Source organism: Argiope bruennichi, chromosome 3 (genome assembly GCF_947563725.1).
Source record: "Argiope bruennichi chromosome 3, qqArgBrue1.1, whole genome shotgun sequence".
Lineage (NCBI taxonomy): Eukaryota > Metazoa > Arthropoda > Arachnida > Araneae > Araneidae > Argiope > Argiope bruennichi.
Genome location: NC_079153.1, coordinates 109,801,757 through 109,816,425, shown reverse-complemented (window position 1 = coordinate 109,816,425; position 14,669 = coordinate 109,801,757). Strand labels below are relative to the sequence as shown.

General features: G+C 29.7%; 1 protein-coding gene across 2 annotated transcripts in view; it reads right to left on the bottom strand.

The window, feature by feature from the left end:
* Positions 1-11,958: 11,958 nt before the first annotated feature.
* The window catches only part of LOC129963442 (uncharacterized), a 186,532-nt gene continuing 183,821 nt past the window's right edge, over positions 11,959-14,669 (bottom strand). For both annotated transcript variants that reach the window (XM_056077808.1, XM_056077809.1), the window contains exon 14: positions 11,959-13,694. In XM_056077808.1, the coding sequence (XP_055933783.1) occupies positions 13,234-13,694 (461 nt within the window). In that variant the 3' untranslated portion in view covers positions 11,959-13,233. The remainder of the gene's footprint in view (positions 13,695-14,669) is intronic.

Here is a 14,669-nt window from a genome sequence, read left to right as displayed (position 1 = left end):
ACCAATTTTTTGTGCTGTTACTCGAATGGATCGATGCATTGTCTTGCTGATATTTCCAATTTTCTCCAGCAAGACATTCAGCATTTGGCAAAAGATGATTTGTTAGGACATTTTGGTATCCTTGTGAATTCATTCTGCATGAAACGAATGCAATTGAGCCCACACCATTGTAAGCAAAACAGCCCCAAGTCATGACAGACCCTCCACCTAATTGGCGCTTGGAGAATATTTCTTTTTCATTTCTTATATCATGCCAGTAGAAATTCCAGCCATCTGGTCCATCCAAATTCCATTTTTTTTCATCAGAAAAAATAATTTCTATCCATTGGTTGTCCCAGGTCATGACTTTCTGACCAAAGTTCAAACGCTCTATTTTGTGTCTCTGCAGTAACTGAGGCTTAGTCAATTTTGCTGTATAAGTGAACCTTCCAGACATTCTAACTGTGTTATAAATCGTTTTCTGACAAACTTTTAAACCTGTCGTCGGAATCAGTTTCCTGGTTGAGTACTTTCCAGTAGATGCAAGTTGGCAAACTCTTCTTTCATCACGCGAGGACAAAGCTTTAGGTCTTCCCCCAGTATTCTTTTTACCATAATTGTCTTTCAATTTTAAAAAAATTGTTGACTACAGTCTTTGATCTTCCTATCTTTATCGCAATAGCACGACTACTCATTCCTGTTGAAGACAAAGCTTCGATCTGTCCTCTTTCACGATCAGTTAACTTCTTACCCTTCGCCATCTTCACAAAGATTACCAATACTTCGAAGAAACGTATGACAAATATGAAAAGTGCAGCGTTGTCACAAGCTAGTAGTTGCAATAGTAATAATATTTATTATATTACACGATTATATTATATTTATTTTTAAAAAATGACTGGTGGCCTTAAAGTTTTTACTCAGGCAGAAATACTAACTTTGTAAATAACCACATGTTTCCCATAATTATGTATTTACAAATTATGTTTATGGCATTTATTTCTTATCAATGAACTTTAATAATTAATATTATTTGTATCCCTTTTATTTCATTTTACATTTTCTCAAAAATTTTTACTGGCCTTAAAGTTTTTACTCAGGATGTATAATTTGATTAATGGTTCGAATTGTCAGCTTGAATCGTTACAAAAAAAACAACTTAAAACTCAGAGTATAGTAAAAGCTTACTTCATTTTCATTTAATATAAAGGCATGCGTTTTGTATCTTTAGTTCGTTGACGATTATTGCAATTCATAATAACATGATTCTCATTATAAAATTCTCAATATAACTTTTATTGCTATTCCTTAATTTATTTAAGTGAAAGTGCGTAATTGTTTCTCCTACATTTTTACTTTCTCTTATACTTAGTATAGAGAAAATGTAGAAATCGTCAAAAATTCGAACTCAAGATTTTGAGGAAGTCCATGCTTTAGATCCCCCCTGAATTCAAAAAACACATTTTTGGAAAATGTTCGCCTGTCTTTAACAAAGATAACTCAAAACCGCTTTGTGCTAAGTGAAATTTGGTATACGGTTTTTACTCCAAATTTGCAGATATCTGTCAGAAGTTGAATAAAATCCACTCAGAGGAAGTCCATCTGTCCGGCTGTTCGAATATAGGTTAAAACGATAATTACAAAGAGAGAAGAGCTAGATGGATAAAATTCGGCACACAAATTCAATATCTATAGTTTAAACAGCTGTCAAATTTTGAGCTAAATCCAACAACGAGTTGACCGTCTGTCGGTCTGTACTTTCAGAAATATGCAAACGTGGTTACTCAAAAACGCTATGACTTAAATTTTTCAAATTTGGTATGTGATTTTGTGACTACTGGTGATTTTTGGTTAAATTTTGGCTTGAATCGGTTGAGAAAAATGGTGTTAAAACACACGTGAGATTTACGGATAGATACTGTTAACACATGTTAGGAATGAATCGCCAAATAATTCGCCAAGAATGACACGATTAGGGATTGCAATACCGGACCAAAATTTCAATACCGGTATTCGGTATTTTTTAAATCTTAATACCGGGATACGGGTTTTAATACCGGTATTAGAAATTTTGGAAAAAGAAAGAAAACACAGGTGTTTCTAATAAAACCAGTTTTATTAAAGAGTGTAAATATCACAAAAAAAAATAATTTGTAACTTATAAATTATAACAATATATAAGGAATCACAAAAAAGTAAGGAATTTCTTATTTATTTAAATCACAAAAAAAGTGTGAATATCACTATTCAGTCTGGGCTACTATTACAAATTTTTGAATGTGATCTTAAAAAGCATAATGCATCAATGGTACTGTCATTAAGCCTGAAAAGTAATTTTGTGTAAAAATGACCAGCTGTCGAAAACGCTCTTTCGGCATCTACGCTAGTTGGTGGTACTGTTAGCAATGCATGATATACTTTTTCCAAGTATTTACTTCTAAATCCCTCATCTTCAAATAAATCGATTTCTCGTCAGATGGCTTTGGATATAGCTGATTTCTGTATTTTATTTTGGTTCGTTGAATTTTTTTTTTGTTTGTTTGTTTATCGCTCATTCTAATTTTTGATCAAAAGACAATTCCTTTTCACTATCGACAGTAGTGTCATCATAATCTTCGATAACTGAACCGAATTCTTCTGAATGTGGATAGATTTATGGGTAAAAAATTTTAAGAAAATTTAATCTAAACTTAATCAGGTTTGAATTGGTTATTTTCTTTTCTTCTTTTTCATTTTCATTTTTAAAATTATTATAATTATGTAAATACCATAGGACATTTTCTATTTCGGTATGCCTTTCTTCTGTGCGATTTTTCAATGTAATATTTAATTCTTCAGATAGTGATGTGTGCTGTTCTTTCAGTGACTGCAACATGAAATTTATTGTTGCATTAGCTGTTATTAAAATCTCTCCGACATAATGCCTCAATAGTCAGTTTTATTGGAAGTAGAGCTGATATAGTTCTGGATATTAAGTCCGATTCACTATCTGAAAAAATAATTTACTGGTTAAAGTCGATTATTGCTTTTTGGATTGGATTTCGCAGTTTCAAAAATCGTTCCATCATTAGGAGTAAACTGTTCCAACGTATTTTAGAATCTAATATTAACATACATTCTGATTTATTTTTAGTCAGTATATATTTTAGTAATATATCCTTCTTTATAGGGGAACGTTTAAATATCTTAACAATTTTTCGAACTTTATAAATTATAGGAAGCAATTCTTGATAGATTAATATTTCATCGTCATTAGCAATATCTTCTTCAACAATTACATTGTCATTATCTTCATTGCCAATATCACTCTCACTTTTACTCTCTTCAAAGTTGGAATCCGAAGTTTTTATATCCACAGTATTTGGATTCTTCTTTTCTTTATTTTTTTTTGGTATAATACAACTATTACTCCTAATTGAATTCCATGTTCATAGCACAACTGCTGATTTACACCAATCAACTTTCCAACTTTTTTCATAACTGTTTCTCCATCAGTCGTTATGGATACAATATCCTCTTTCGGGGATAATCCATGTTTCACTAATTTAGATTTAAGCAATTAATTAAGCCATTAATTAGCTAATTAATTTCACCCGTTAGGGAGACATAAAAACAAAAACGTATACTATTTTGCTATGTTTGCGATCCCTAAACATATAGTGAAGACAATTTAAAAAATTTTTTAGTAAATACCGAAAAACCGGTATTTAAACTTGTGAATACCGGTATTACAAAATTGTACAAATGGCTCAAAATACCGGTATTCGGTATCCCGGTATACCGGTATTGCAATCCCTAGACACGATAGATTCAGTAAAAATGTTAAATTCACGCCAAAAATTAATATTTCGTGACTATTGTACCCTAGTGTTGAATAAGGCCTTCTCTGGCACGAAAAGTGTATTAGAGAGTATGCGAGAAAATTTTAGGGAGACCAATCCTGCATGTTTATTTATCTTTTTAAATAAACGCTTTAAAATACATACTGCAATTGTGTAGCGATTTGATACTGTAATTGTACTTCGGCGTTTAACCCAGGGCTGTCCAATTTCGAAATGGGATCCGTTTCCAATTGCTTCCCGCAACCCGATGCCAAGCGCACAGTCCTGAAGATTAAGATGGAATGCCCTGGGAAGCACGTTGAAATCACTGTCATGTCCTCGGTAACTATTGTGTTGGGACAATATCCGATTGCTTCTGATACTGCGTTTGGGTTCAATAGCTGGGGCCTAGCGCTGGCTGTTTCTAATGGCTTTAATCACAATATCAGTCGAAACAGTTTATGGTAATTGGCTTAACCGGCGACAGTTAGCGGGGAATGCATGCAGATCTCAGAAAGTGCACACAATAGGCCGCGTTGCAATACCTAAGTTATTTTCTCTTCTCTATGGGATCCAATTGGCATAGCTATCTTTAGGCTTATCAAAAACGGTATTTTTCACCTTTGAAGCTTAGCGTATTATATTCTCATCATTGGTTTGTATCTCGGTAAAGGTACAAACGCCTTTGTATCTTTTGTTGGACAGCCTTCCTAACTGCCGCTCTTTCTTGTATTATAAACATGAATAACTTGAAAAGATTTCATAAAGCTCTCCTCTTTTAACCCTTTGTAAGGCCATGGGAAGTATGCTTCCCACCAAATTCATATATCTTTGGGTGAAGTTATGCAGATTGGTTTAAGTTCTGACAAATTTTTCAATAAGACAGAAACTTAGATGCTACAGTTCCTTGTCTCACACAAAATGGTGTGTCTTGATTTGTTACTTATTAATTAACACAATAAATTAATTAATCAAATAAAATGTATCTGATAAGTTAAATGAATCACTTTCCTTAAGCCAGTCTCATTCCTAAAAATATTTTACTATATTATGACTAGAAAAAAATGGCCTTTTAAAGGGTTAATATAGATTAATCCTAAGCGGTTTGACGCCCTAATGATCTGCCCTATTTGGAAACAAAGTCATTGAAACCTAATGTGGCTGCGGAATTATTTTCAGATTTTACTATAAGGTATGTAACTATGCTCAGGATGGAATTTTTTAAAAAACATTGGAAAATAGTTGTGATTTTGAATATTTGCACGAAAAATATTGAAAAAATATCTATAAAACCAAATAATACATGTTAATTTTTTTTTCTTAAAAAAGTTGAAGAAAAGGGCTTTTTTTGTTAACTAATTAACTGTTTTGACCCCTTCGGAAAATGCACATCTAAACTGTGTCACAAAAATGTAACAATAGTGAGTGTACTCATCCTACACAAGGTATTGTCATATAAAATTATGGTGTAATGAAATGACTTGTATTTTCTATTTCAATAATCACATTTATTTATGTACTTAATTTACTTAAACTGACATTACATTTTTTGCTTATCAAGGAAGAGAAACATAAATTAATCTGTTATTTTAAATTGCTCTTAGAGAATCTTATTGAAAAAATCATGGTACAACACAATAATCTTTTATTTGTTCCTTTGATTTCGACTTGACATCAAAAGATTTTAAAGATCTTGAAATTTATCGATATATTTGAGTTTTTACTAAAATTGTAATTAAAGCTGTAAATTGTTCACAACTTATTACTGCTGATCAATTAACTCGTCATAACGGAAAATGTTGTACTTTTCCCATGACTAGTAAACTAGTCAAAAACAGTTAACTGGCTAGAGGTATAAAGCAAAATATATATAATTTTGAGATTTTTAAAATGGTTTGCTTAAAATTGTGCAGTTACCTTAAGAAATATATTATCTAGTTTCTGAGCTAGAAAAAATAAGCTGTATTTCTAACCAATCTTTAATCTACTGATAAATAATGCGAAATTTTCAATTTTTTTTCTATTTATGTAGCACTGAAATAACTATAAAATATTACTAAATGAATAGATTATTTATTCTCTAATTGAGGAACTGCAAAATATATTGAGAAATTATCAAACCAAGTTTTTATTTTAAAAAATAGGCTTTAGATTTTAATTAATGAGATTTTTCTTAAGAAAATTCTATCAAAAATTAAAATTGGAGAAAATAGAATAAAAACGTATTTAACTTAAAATATAAAAAAAGTGTAAGTTACTAAACAAATAGAACTTAGAAACAAAATTCTGAAGGCTTTATAAAAAAAAAACATGTTCAAACATTAAGAATATCAATTTTTTTTAAAAAATCACAATTCCACAAAAAATCGATTTTTTTTTTCAAAATAGTCGTCTACCTTAATTATATAGCTGGCGAGTAATGAACGCCATGCTCAAAGAGAAAATGTTAAAATTTCTCTTAATCTTTTAAGGAATTAAAAATCAAGTAAATTTTATAATAATTCATCACTATTATCAGTATTATTGGGGGAAAAGGTATATCTACGTTCAACGTAATTTCTAGTAAAACGTCCAGTAGACAGAATGCGCATACATATATCCTCTTTTGTTAGTATTGAAGAAAACATCTCGCTAAAAATTATTTAGATAATATTAAAAAGATCTTATCATCAAGAAGTGATTTGTGGCAAAGAAATTTCATTTTTGGAATCGAAGATCTCGGGTTTGAGACTCGATGCCACTGGAGATCTTCCGTGAATGTGGTCTTTTTGTACATTGATGTATCTAAGGTTTTTTTTTCCCTTCAAATCTGACCAAGATTTAAGAAGACAAAGTCCGATTTAAAACCTAAATGCATATTAACATTTGTATTGAATCAGTTCAGTTTTTAAATCAGTTGCCTCATTTAGTTAAATTGTGAAGGCAGATTATTGTGTTGGTAGGGGAGATCTTCCTTGGATTCCGGCAATTATTCAGTTTTTTTTTTAAATTTAATTTTGAAATATATTTTTTCTAAAATATCTTCAAATTGTATTAAAAATCTAAATCGCTGCATTGTTGGACTGCATGTCATAAAATAAGATGTGTGTTATTAGATTATTTCTTATAAAATATATTTAGAAATTGCGTGTGTACATTAATGTATAGTAAGTAGTATTTCAATAAAAAGAAGTTTTTATTTTATTTTTTTTTCTAAAATCTTATTAAAATATTTTAGAACACAGCAGAAAGAAATTTCAAAACGTACCTTTCATGGATATCGGATACATATAAAATGATAACATTATGAACTAAGAATGAGGTAATAAAAACGTGAACTAAAATTTCTATTGAAACGCCACAAAAGATTTTTAATTATATCTTGGAAAAAAGAAATTATAATTTCACGGTGATTGAAACTGGGTTTAAATAATTTAAATCTATAAGTGGTACTTATAAATTTACGATAACAATTATTCATGATATAACTGTTAGAAGATACACTTATTTTTTTAAATTTAATTTATATAGTTTCAGGAAATATATATCTTTTAATACAAATCTTTAAGATTCTCATGTTCAACAAATATAAATCATTACAATAAAAAAAAATCGACCCAATTATATTGATAAATCGTCTTTTTTTAAATCTCTTAAAATGTTTCGGGAATTAAATAAGCACTTTGAAAAAGGAAGCAAAATCCAATAAATCGGAGTCTGTTTTCTTACGTAAAATGTCTGATCACCGTTAGCTGCAAAACAGCTATGTAAAACCAATAAGTAAATCACTAATGTAAAGAATCTTATATAAAAAAATTGAGTTTAAACGACAATGATCTAGAAAAAATAGGAAATTTTGTTTTATTTCCCTTGAAAATTGTTTTATTTTTCATTCTCTTTCTCAAATGGACTGTTCAATAATGCATACCTATTTGTTTGTGAATGACATAAACTTTACTTATGAGAAGAGTGAAATTGGGTCGACGATTCGTCGACGGGAAATACATTTATTTGTCCTTTAGTATGTGCATGAACATAATAAACGCGGTGACCTAGATGGATGAAATGTTGCATGTCTTACAATTATCCCTATAATTGTAAGATAAAACCATATGTCCAACGTTTGGACTAAATCCACAGACAAATTGCATATCTGGGAGTCTGTCTATTCTTTTGTATATGAAGAAGATAATTCGAAGAGTTACATAAATAAAGTTTGACTAGCCACCTTCGGCGATCAACTCTTCACTCAGGATGTTAATAGTATTAAATTAATAATGTCAAGCCGCTTTGATGAACTATATCTTACCGTACCAAATGTAAGTACTATTTTAAATCAGACTGGCACAATAATTGTTGAGATTCCTGATTTGTTTTTTATGCATTCAAAATAGCGAATTTAATTGGCGAAATAGATCCAATTGTGAGACTGGGGAATACTGCCAAATTTTAATTTACAATATATATAAGATGGAGGACAGAAGATGGCGTAGATAAAAGAGATGAACTTTCAAATGAACTAAAAAATTGCTGATATCAGTGAAGTGACATTCGATCTTTAAGGGGAGGAGGAGGAGGTTATGGTTTTTTCCACTTCGTGGGGAATGCGTATGGGAATAGAGGTTTTGAGATTTCTTTCAAAAAGGAGGGTAATGAGGGACAGGGAAACATTGACTTATCTAGAGGGTCATAAGATTTCGTATGAAATAACGATTAACAAAATGACATCTGCGTTTAGAATGTAGGATTTGGTTTTTAGATTTTTCCTAATTATTTTGTAACTAATTTTTATTTTCCCTAATTATTTATATAATGTGAATTTTACACAAAATTCGAATTCCTCTTTTAAATCTTGAATCCAATTGATAAAAGAGAAGACGAACTATTTCGTTATTCAATCGTTGCAATTAATATTTATAAAAGGAAGTGTTTGTCTGTATGTATATCTGCGCTATCTTAACGAATTTATTGTATTCGTAGCCATAAAATTTAGTGCATATTTAGTTGCAGTGATGAATAACGGGATAATAATTTAAATTTTAACATTTTGTGTGATTTTCCGCATGTATTTGCGCATAAACTCCGTTGAAGGTGGTGGTAGTGGGCAATCGATGCACTATTGAATAGAACAAAAAATTTTTGCTCAATAGAAACTTGTTTTTGACGTTGTAAACGAATTTTACGAAATTCTTGAAATATTACTTGAAAAACTAAATATGCAAAACTCTAATTCATTATCTTTTTCAATTTTTTAAACGTTTATCCTTTCAAACAAAAACGAACGAAATATATTTTATTGATTTTTAGTTGTATTTCGCTGAACGCTTTGTAAATTTTTGGCGCACATTTTTTGTTCTCTTTTTTGCTGCATATTTGATGGTTTAACTTGCTACGTGTTTGCAAGCTATAACTTTTGCAAAGAGCTAAATCAAAATGAATGCCTCAAAAATCATGAAAATTATTATTATTACATAATCTCATTTTCCCAGAAAAAAAGTTCTATTTCAACAGAATTTTAAGAAATATATTAAAAATACTAACTTAATACCAGAAATACCACTTCTACCAATTCTAGAAAATCATAATAAAAGATTCCACTTCTGTAAAAAGAAAAATCAATATTAATAAAAGAATGTTGTAGAAGTCTCTAATATAATAGAAATATTGACAAATCCTTCAAAAATTGCTCTAATTTGGAAAAAAAAGGAAGGGGAAACTTCAAAAATGTGTACAGTATATCTCATCCGATGAACTTAAAAGCATACTTTGCGACTCCACTTTCTTAGAAAGCCGCCAACCCTTTAATGAATTGACGGCTTCCTTGGAAAATTCCATGCGACTACGGGTAGGGAGGGTTGAGGGGGCTATCAGTGGCCGGGGAAATGACGCCATGGAGGAAGATTGCCACCACAAAATGCATAGGAAAGCCCCGATAGCACTATCGCAAAGAGGGATGAAAAAGGGAAAAATGGAAATGTGAAGTCTGGAGGATAAAAGACATTGTAAAGACGAGCAATGTTAAATAAAGATTCATTCATTGGTGAATTTCTTTTATAAACAGTATTTCTTTAATATCTTGGAAGGCTGATACGTGTCTTGTGAATTCATAATTTAATAAAATGATTAAGCTGTTGAAAAAATTATATTTAGTAGTAAATATAGTCAGAATTGCTAGTAAAATGATTTAGTTAATTTTTTAGCTTGTAAATGCCCAACTTGGCAAAGAGCCAAATTAAAATTAATGCCAAAAGAATCAAGAGAACTATTTTTAAACAATCAAAATTCTAGTAGATTTTTTTCAGCCACCTTTTTATTTTCAATGTCCCGTTCTTAATTTATTTAGTTTTAACTTATATCATCTACAGCGCAGCATGATATATCATTATGACAAAGAAAAATATGTATAAAAAATCAGTTCTACTTTTATTATGTGAGAACATGTTATTTGGGGGGGGGGGGTTGAAGCTGGAAACCGCATAGGCAATGAATATTGAAGCTCGAAATCGCGTAGGCAATGAATAAAGCATAAATGGTAATTTTCATCATTATCTTTTAATTGTATATATTTTTTACCTGCTTTTACCAATATTGTATTATTATTATTATGTATACTTCTTTGACAGCAGATGCGTTTTTAAAAGGTTGACGTAGAACTATGACATCATAACTGTTATTTCATTTCAAATCATAGAAAAATTCAAAAAAGAATGTTTAAAAAACTGTCTTTATATATATAATATACAGAGAGAGTGAGAGAGAGAAACCGATAGAGAAGTCTCTTGATTTTTCCAAACCGATTTAAACTGGTTAATGACTTAATTAAGACAAATAATGACTTAAAAAATAATAATGTTCTCGCATGATAACTTGAAATTTGCGATCGTAGATTACATTTTAATTTTCTGTAATTTATCTTGAATAATTAATTCTGAAGTATATTAAATAAGTTTTATTATTTTTGATTTCTTTGCCATAATTTTATTTTAATATATATTATTGCAGCTTTGATTTTTTTTTTTCTTCTATGCATTGTGTGACATCCAACGCCGAGCGAGTACTGCTAATTATTGATATCATTACACACCATTTTAGTTCAACCAGCTTTATTTCCAGTAAAAAAAAATTCATCCAATAACATACAACAAATCACTGATTTTTCGACTTTTAAAATATTTATATCTTTGTGCCTTCTTATGTTTAATAAATATTCCTGAATTAGGAGCCACTTATAAATAAAAATTTAACATGTAAAAACTTAATATAAACTGAAATTGTACTTTTTTTTATTTCTTATTTGTTTTTCTCTAAAATCAATACAGAAACAAATATTTTACTTACATGATATATATATAATGTATTTTACCAATAATTTTATTCACGAGTTTTACATATTTGATATATATAATTTCTGTTTAAGGAACTGTAAGGAAAAAAATGGTTTTCATTAAAAAATTAGTTTTTTGTGATTAACTTTTCGCATTTAGAAGAGAAAAAAACGAAAGCTATACATAAAAACAACTAAAAATTTAAAGGGAAAAGAAGTATGAATTAAAAATTATCATTTTTTAATATTTGAACTTTTTATCTTAATTTGTTTTAAATGAACCAGAATAATCGACATTTACTTGATTATGATGATTGACAATATCAGAGACATCGTGTCATTTATTACTCATCATTTATATATATATATCTTGATTATCAAATTTAATATATGATGAATGATTGCATTCTGTTCATACCAATGGTATATTTTTTTATCCTTATCATATCTTTCATTTCCGGAAATTTCTTGTATGATTCCTATCCCCATACTTTTAATTGCAACAAGGCTTTGTGTAGTTATGGCCACTTTTATTTCTGTGTTTAGTCCAAATAATGATGTTAAATTCTAACTACCCAGTATGTTTCCCAGTCTAAACTGCCGACTTCATAAATTAAATTCAGTGTTGTTCCATCATAAAGTGATGTTGAAACTCTGTCTCTGTTTTATCTGTCAAAAGATATAACAAGAGACTAGAGAAAATCAATACTGAAGGTCATTTTTAAAAGCAGTTTTTAAATTTTTGGAGATGATTGACATATTTTTAATGAAGCATTGAAACTATTGTTACATTTATTCATCTAATTCTATATATTTCTTAATCAATAAAAAGTTTATTATAAAGCGAGTCTAGACTATATTGCTTCCGGAAAAACAATTTATTAAGGATTCGATCCTTAGTTAAAAAAAAAAATAATCATTTATGCATCGTCTAATTCCGTTCTTGGAAATTTCGTATTCAACACAATTTTAAAAATTAGCTTAGATTCTTTGAAAACCAGCGGTTAGTTAATTCCGAATGAAATTAAAAATTTTAAGGATTTGGATTATAAGGATAACCAATACTATTCTCTCAAAGATTTTTTATTTATTTAAGATCGTCCCTTTCGCATCTGATACAAGAATAAAATTCCTTATATAAACAATTAACATCAGAAACAAATAGATCATTACAATTGAAGGCACTAAATAACATTTTATAAAAAAAATTGTCGATATTGTACCTGAAGTATAAAACTGCAATTTAATACATATAAACACTTCAGATGTAAAATTCTTCAAAATTATAAAGACTTATTTTAAAAAAGAAACATGACCTTTCCCATTGTGATTTCTTCTTGTTATTTTGTTTATATGTTTCAAAAATATATGTTCAATATAAAGAACATATCTTCACAATTAATCCTGACATATAGTGATTACAATTTTTAAGTTTGTCAGTTCGTGGAAGTACTTGAATTTACAGTTTCTTTTGCTGAAAACATTACAAAATCCAGAATTCTATAGCTTTACATTTTTATTTTGTAGAAACATAAGTTATATTTAAAAGTGTCTCATACTGGAAAGTTCAGTATTTAGTATCTTCGAAAGTTTTTCGAACGTTTAGAACTGGAAAAATTTTCTTTCATGTCATCAGTATTTTTAATTCTAGAGTTTGACAGTACAATTTTATTTCATTTTCTGTTTGTTGAAAAAAATTTCAATTACAGAAAATGTAGATATCTACATCTTATGTAAGTCTTCATCGAAATAATAGTAATATCAATGACACATTGATTATCTACAAAGAAAATCATATACATGCAAATGTTTCAAGTTTGGAAAATTTTCATCCATTTCCATCAAATTCCTTTATTCCTTCTGTAGTTTACGAAAATATATGATTAGCTAAAATATTTTTCAATTGTAAAAAAACCCATTATATAGATTGGTTGAAACAGCACTGAAGTCACTTTCACATTGGATATTTACATTAGAAATCCTCAATCATACCGATGTCGCCAAAGGATGACTTTATTAAGTTCCAAAATAGGGCAACTTTATTAAGCTAACAATTTGATAATATTTTTTCTTAACTTCCTAAGCCCATTTTTAAAACATTTTCCTAGCCTTGAATATTTCTAAGCCTCTTCAAGGATCAAACAGTGCGTGGCGATCTCTGATGGCCTTTGCAATTTCCCGATGTATCATTCCGTCTAAGCTGCTACCCAACTGGGATGGTGGTCTCTGTTGAGGAGGTGGCAATTTCTTATTCCACAGCTTGTTGTTGCCGCTGTATTTCACATTCTCAGGTGGCAGTGGGAAATTCGAGGCAGACCCTACCATCGTCAAATTTCCGGTACTGCTGCTGGTCCTGGCCTTACTCTGGGCACTTTGCAGAGATCGAGGCAATAAGGACTTCCCTTTTTCTTTGTTCTTGTCTCGTGAAGATGAGAAAGATCTCTTTTTGTGAGACTTCTTTTGGTTCGCTTTGGGTGGTGTGTTGGGTCGCTGAGGCAGGGGTGGAGGAGGAATGTTCTGGATTCCCAAGATGTCAGCGCATTTGGTTCTGTTTTGTCCTGGATGTAGGACTACTGTGCCAGGAGGAACGTCTAAGGAAAAAAAAAATATTCAATTAAAGGTGATATGAATGCGAAATATATTTCGAAAATTCTCAGTTGTAAAAGAGGCATAGATTATCCCAAAATATGTTGAAATAAAATTCAGATTTATCGTTACTGCGTGGACTTTTCAATTAACAATCAGCTTTTATTATTTAAGAAAATTAGTTAAGTAAAAATAATCCAAAATTTTAGATAATTTTTTGTTCCGTTAATTGTTTCCAGAAGTATTGTTCCATAGGTGTAATTTTTAAATTTTCTCAAAATTAAAAATATATTTTAATGATAATAAACTTATTGCACAATATTTTCCGGAAATTTTATAATTTTTAAAATGTTTTATTCAAAAAAGTTTTTCTAATTATTTTCTTATTATAACAAGGAAGCTTGAACCATTTTCATTGTTTCTATAAATATATCAATGCTTATTTCTCTTCCATTGTTAAGGAATGAAGAATTTTGCTTATTTTTTCATAATCTTTGTCAATGTCGTAATGGAATTTTACTTTCTTACTTTATTTTTACAAATTATTTAGGTAATGAATAGGGATTGCAATACCGGTATACCGGGATACCGATATTTTGAGCCATTTGTACAATTTTGTAATACCGGTATTCACAAGTTTAAATACCGGTTTTTCGGTATTTACTAGAAAATTTTAAAATGGTCTCAACTATATGTTCAGGGATCGCGAACATAGCAAAATAGTATGCATTTTTGTTTTTATGTCTCCTTAACGGGCGAAATTATTTAGCTAATTAATGGCTTAATTAATTGCTTAAATCTAAATTAGCGAAACATGGATTATCCCTGAAAGAAAATATTGTATCCATAACGACTGATGGAGCAACAATTATGAAAAAAGTTGGAAAGTTGATTGGTGCAAATCAGCAGTTGTGCTATGCACATGGAATTCAATTAGGAGTAATAGATGTATTATACTAAAAAAATAAAGAGCAGAAGAA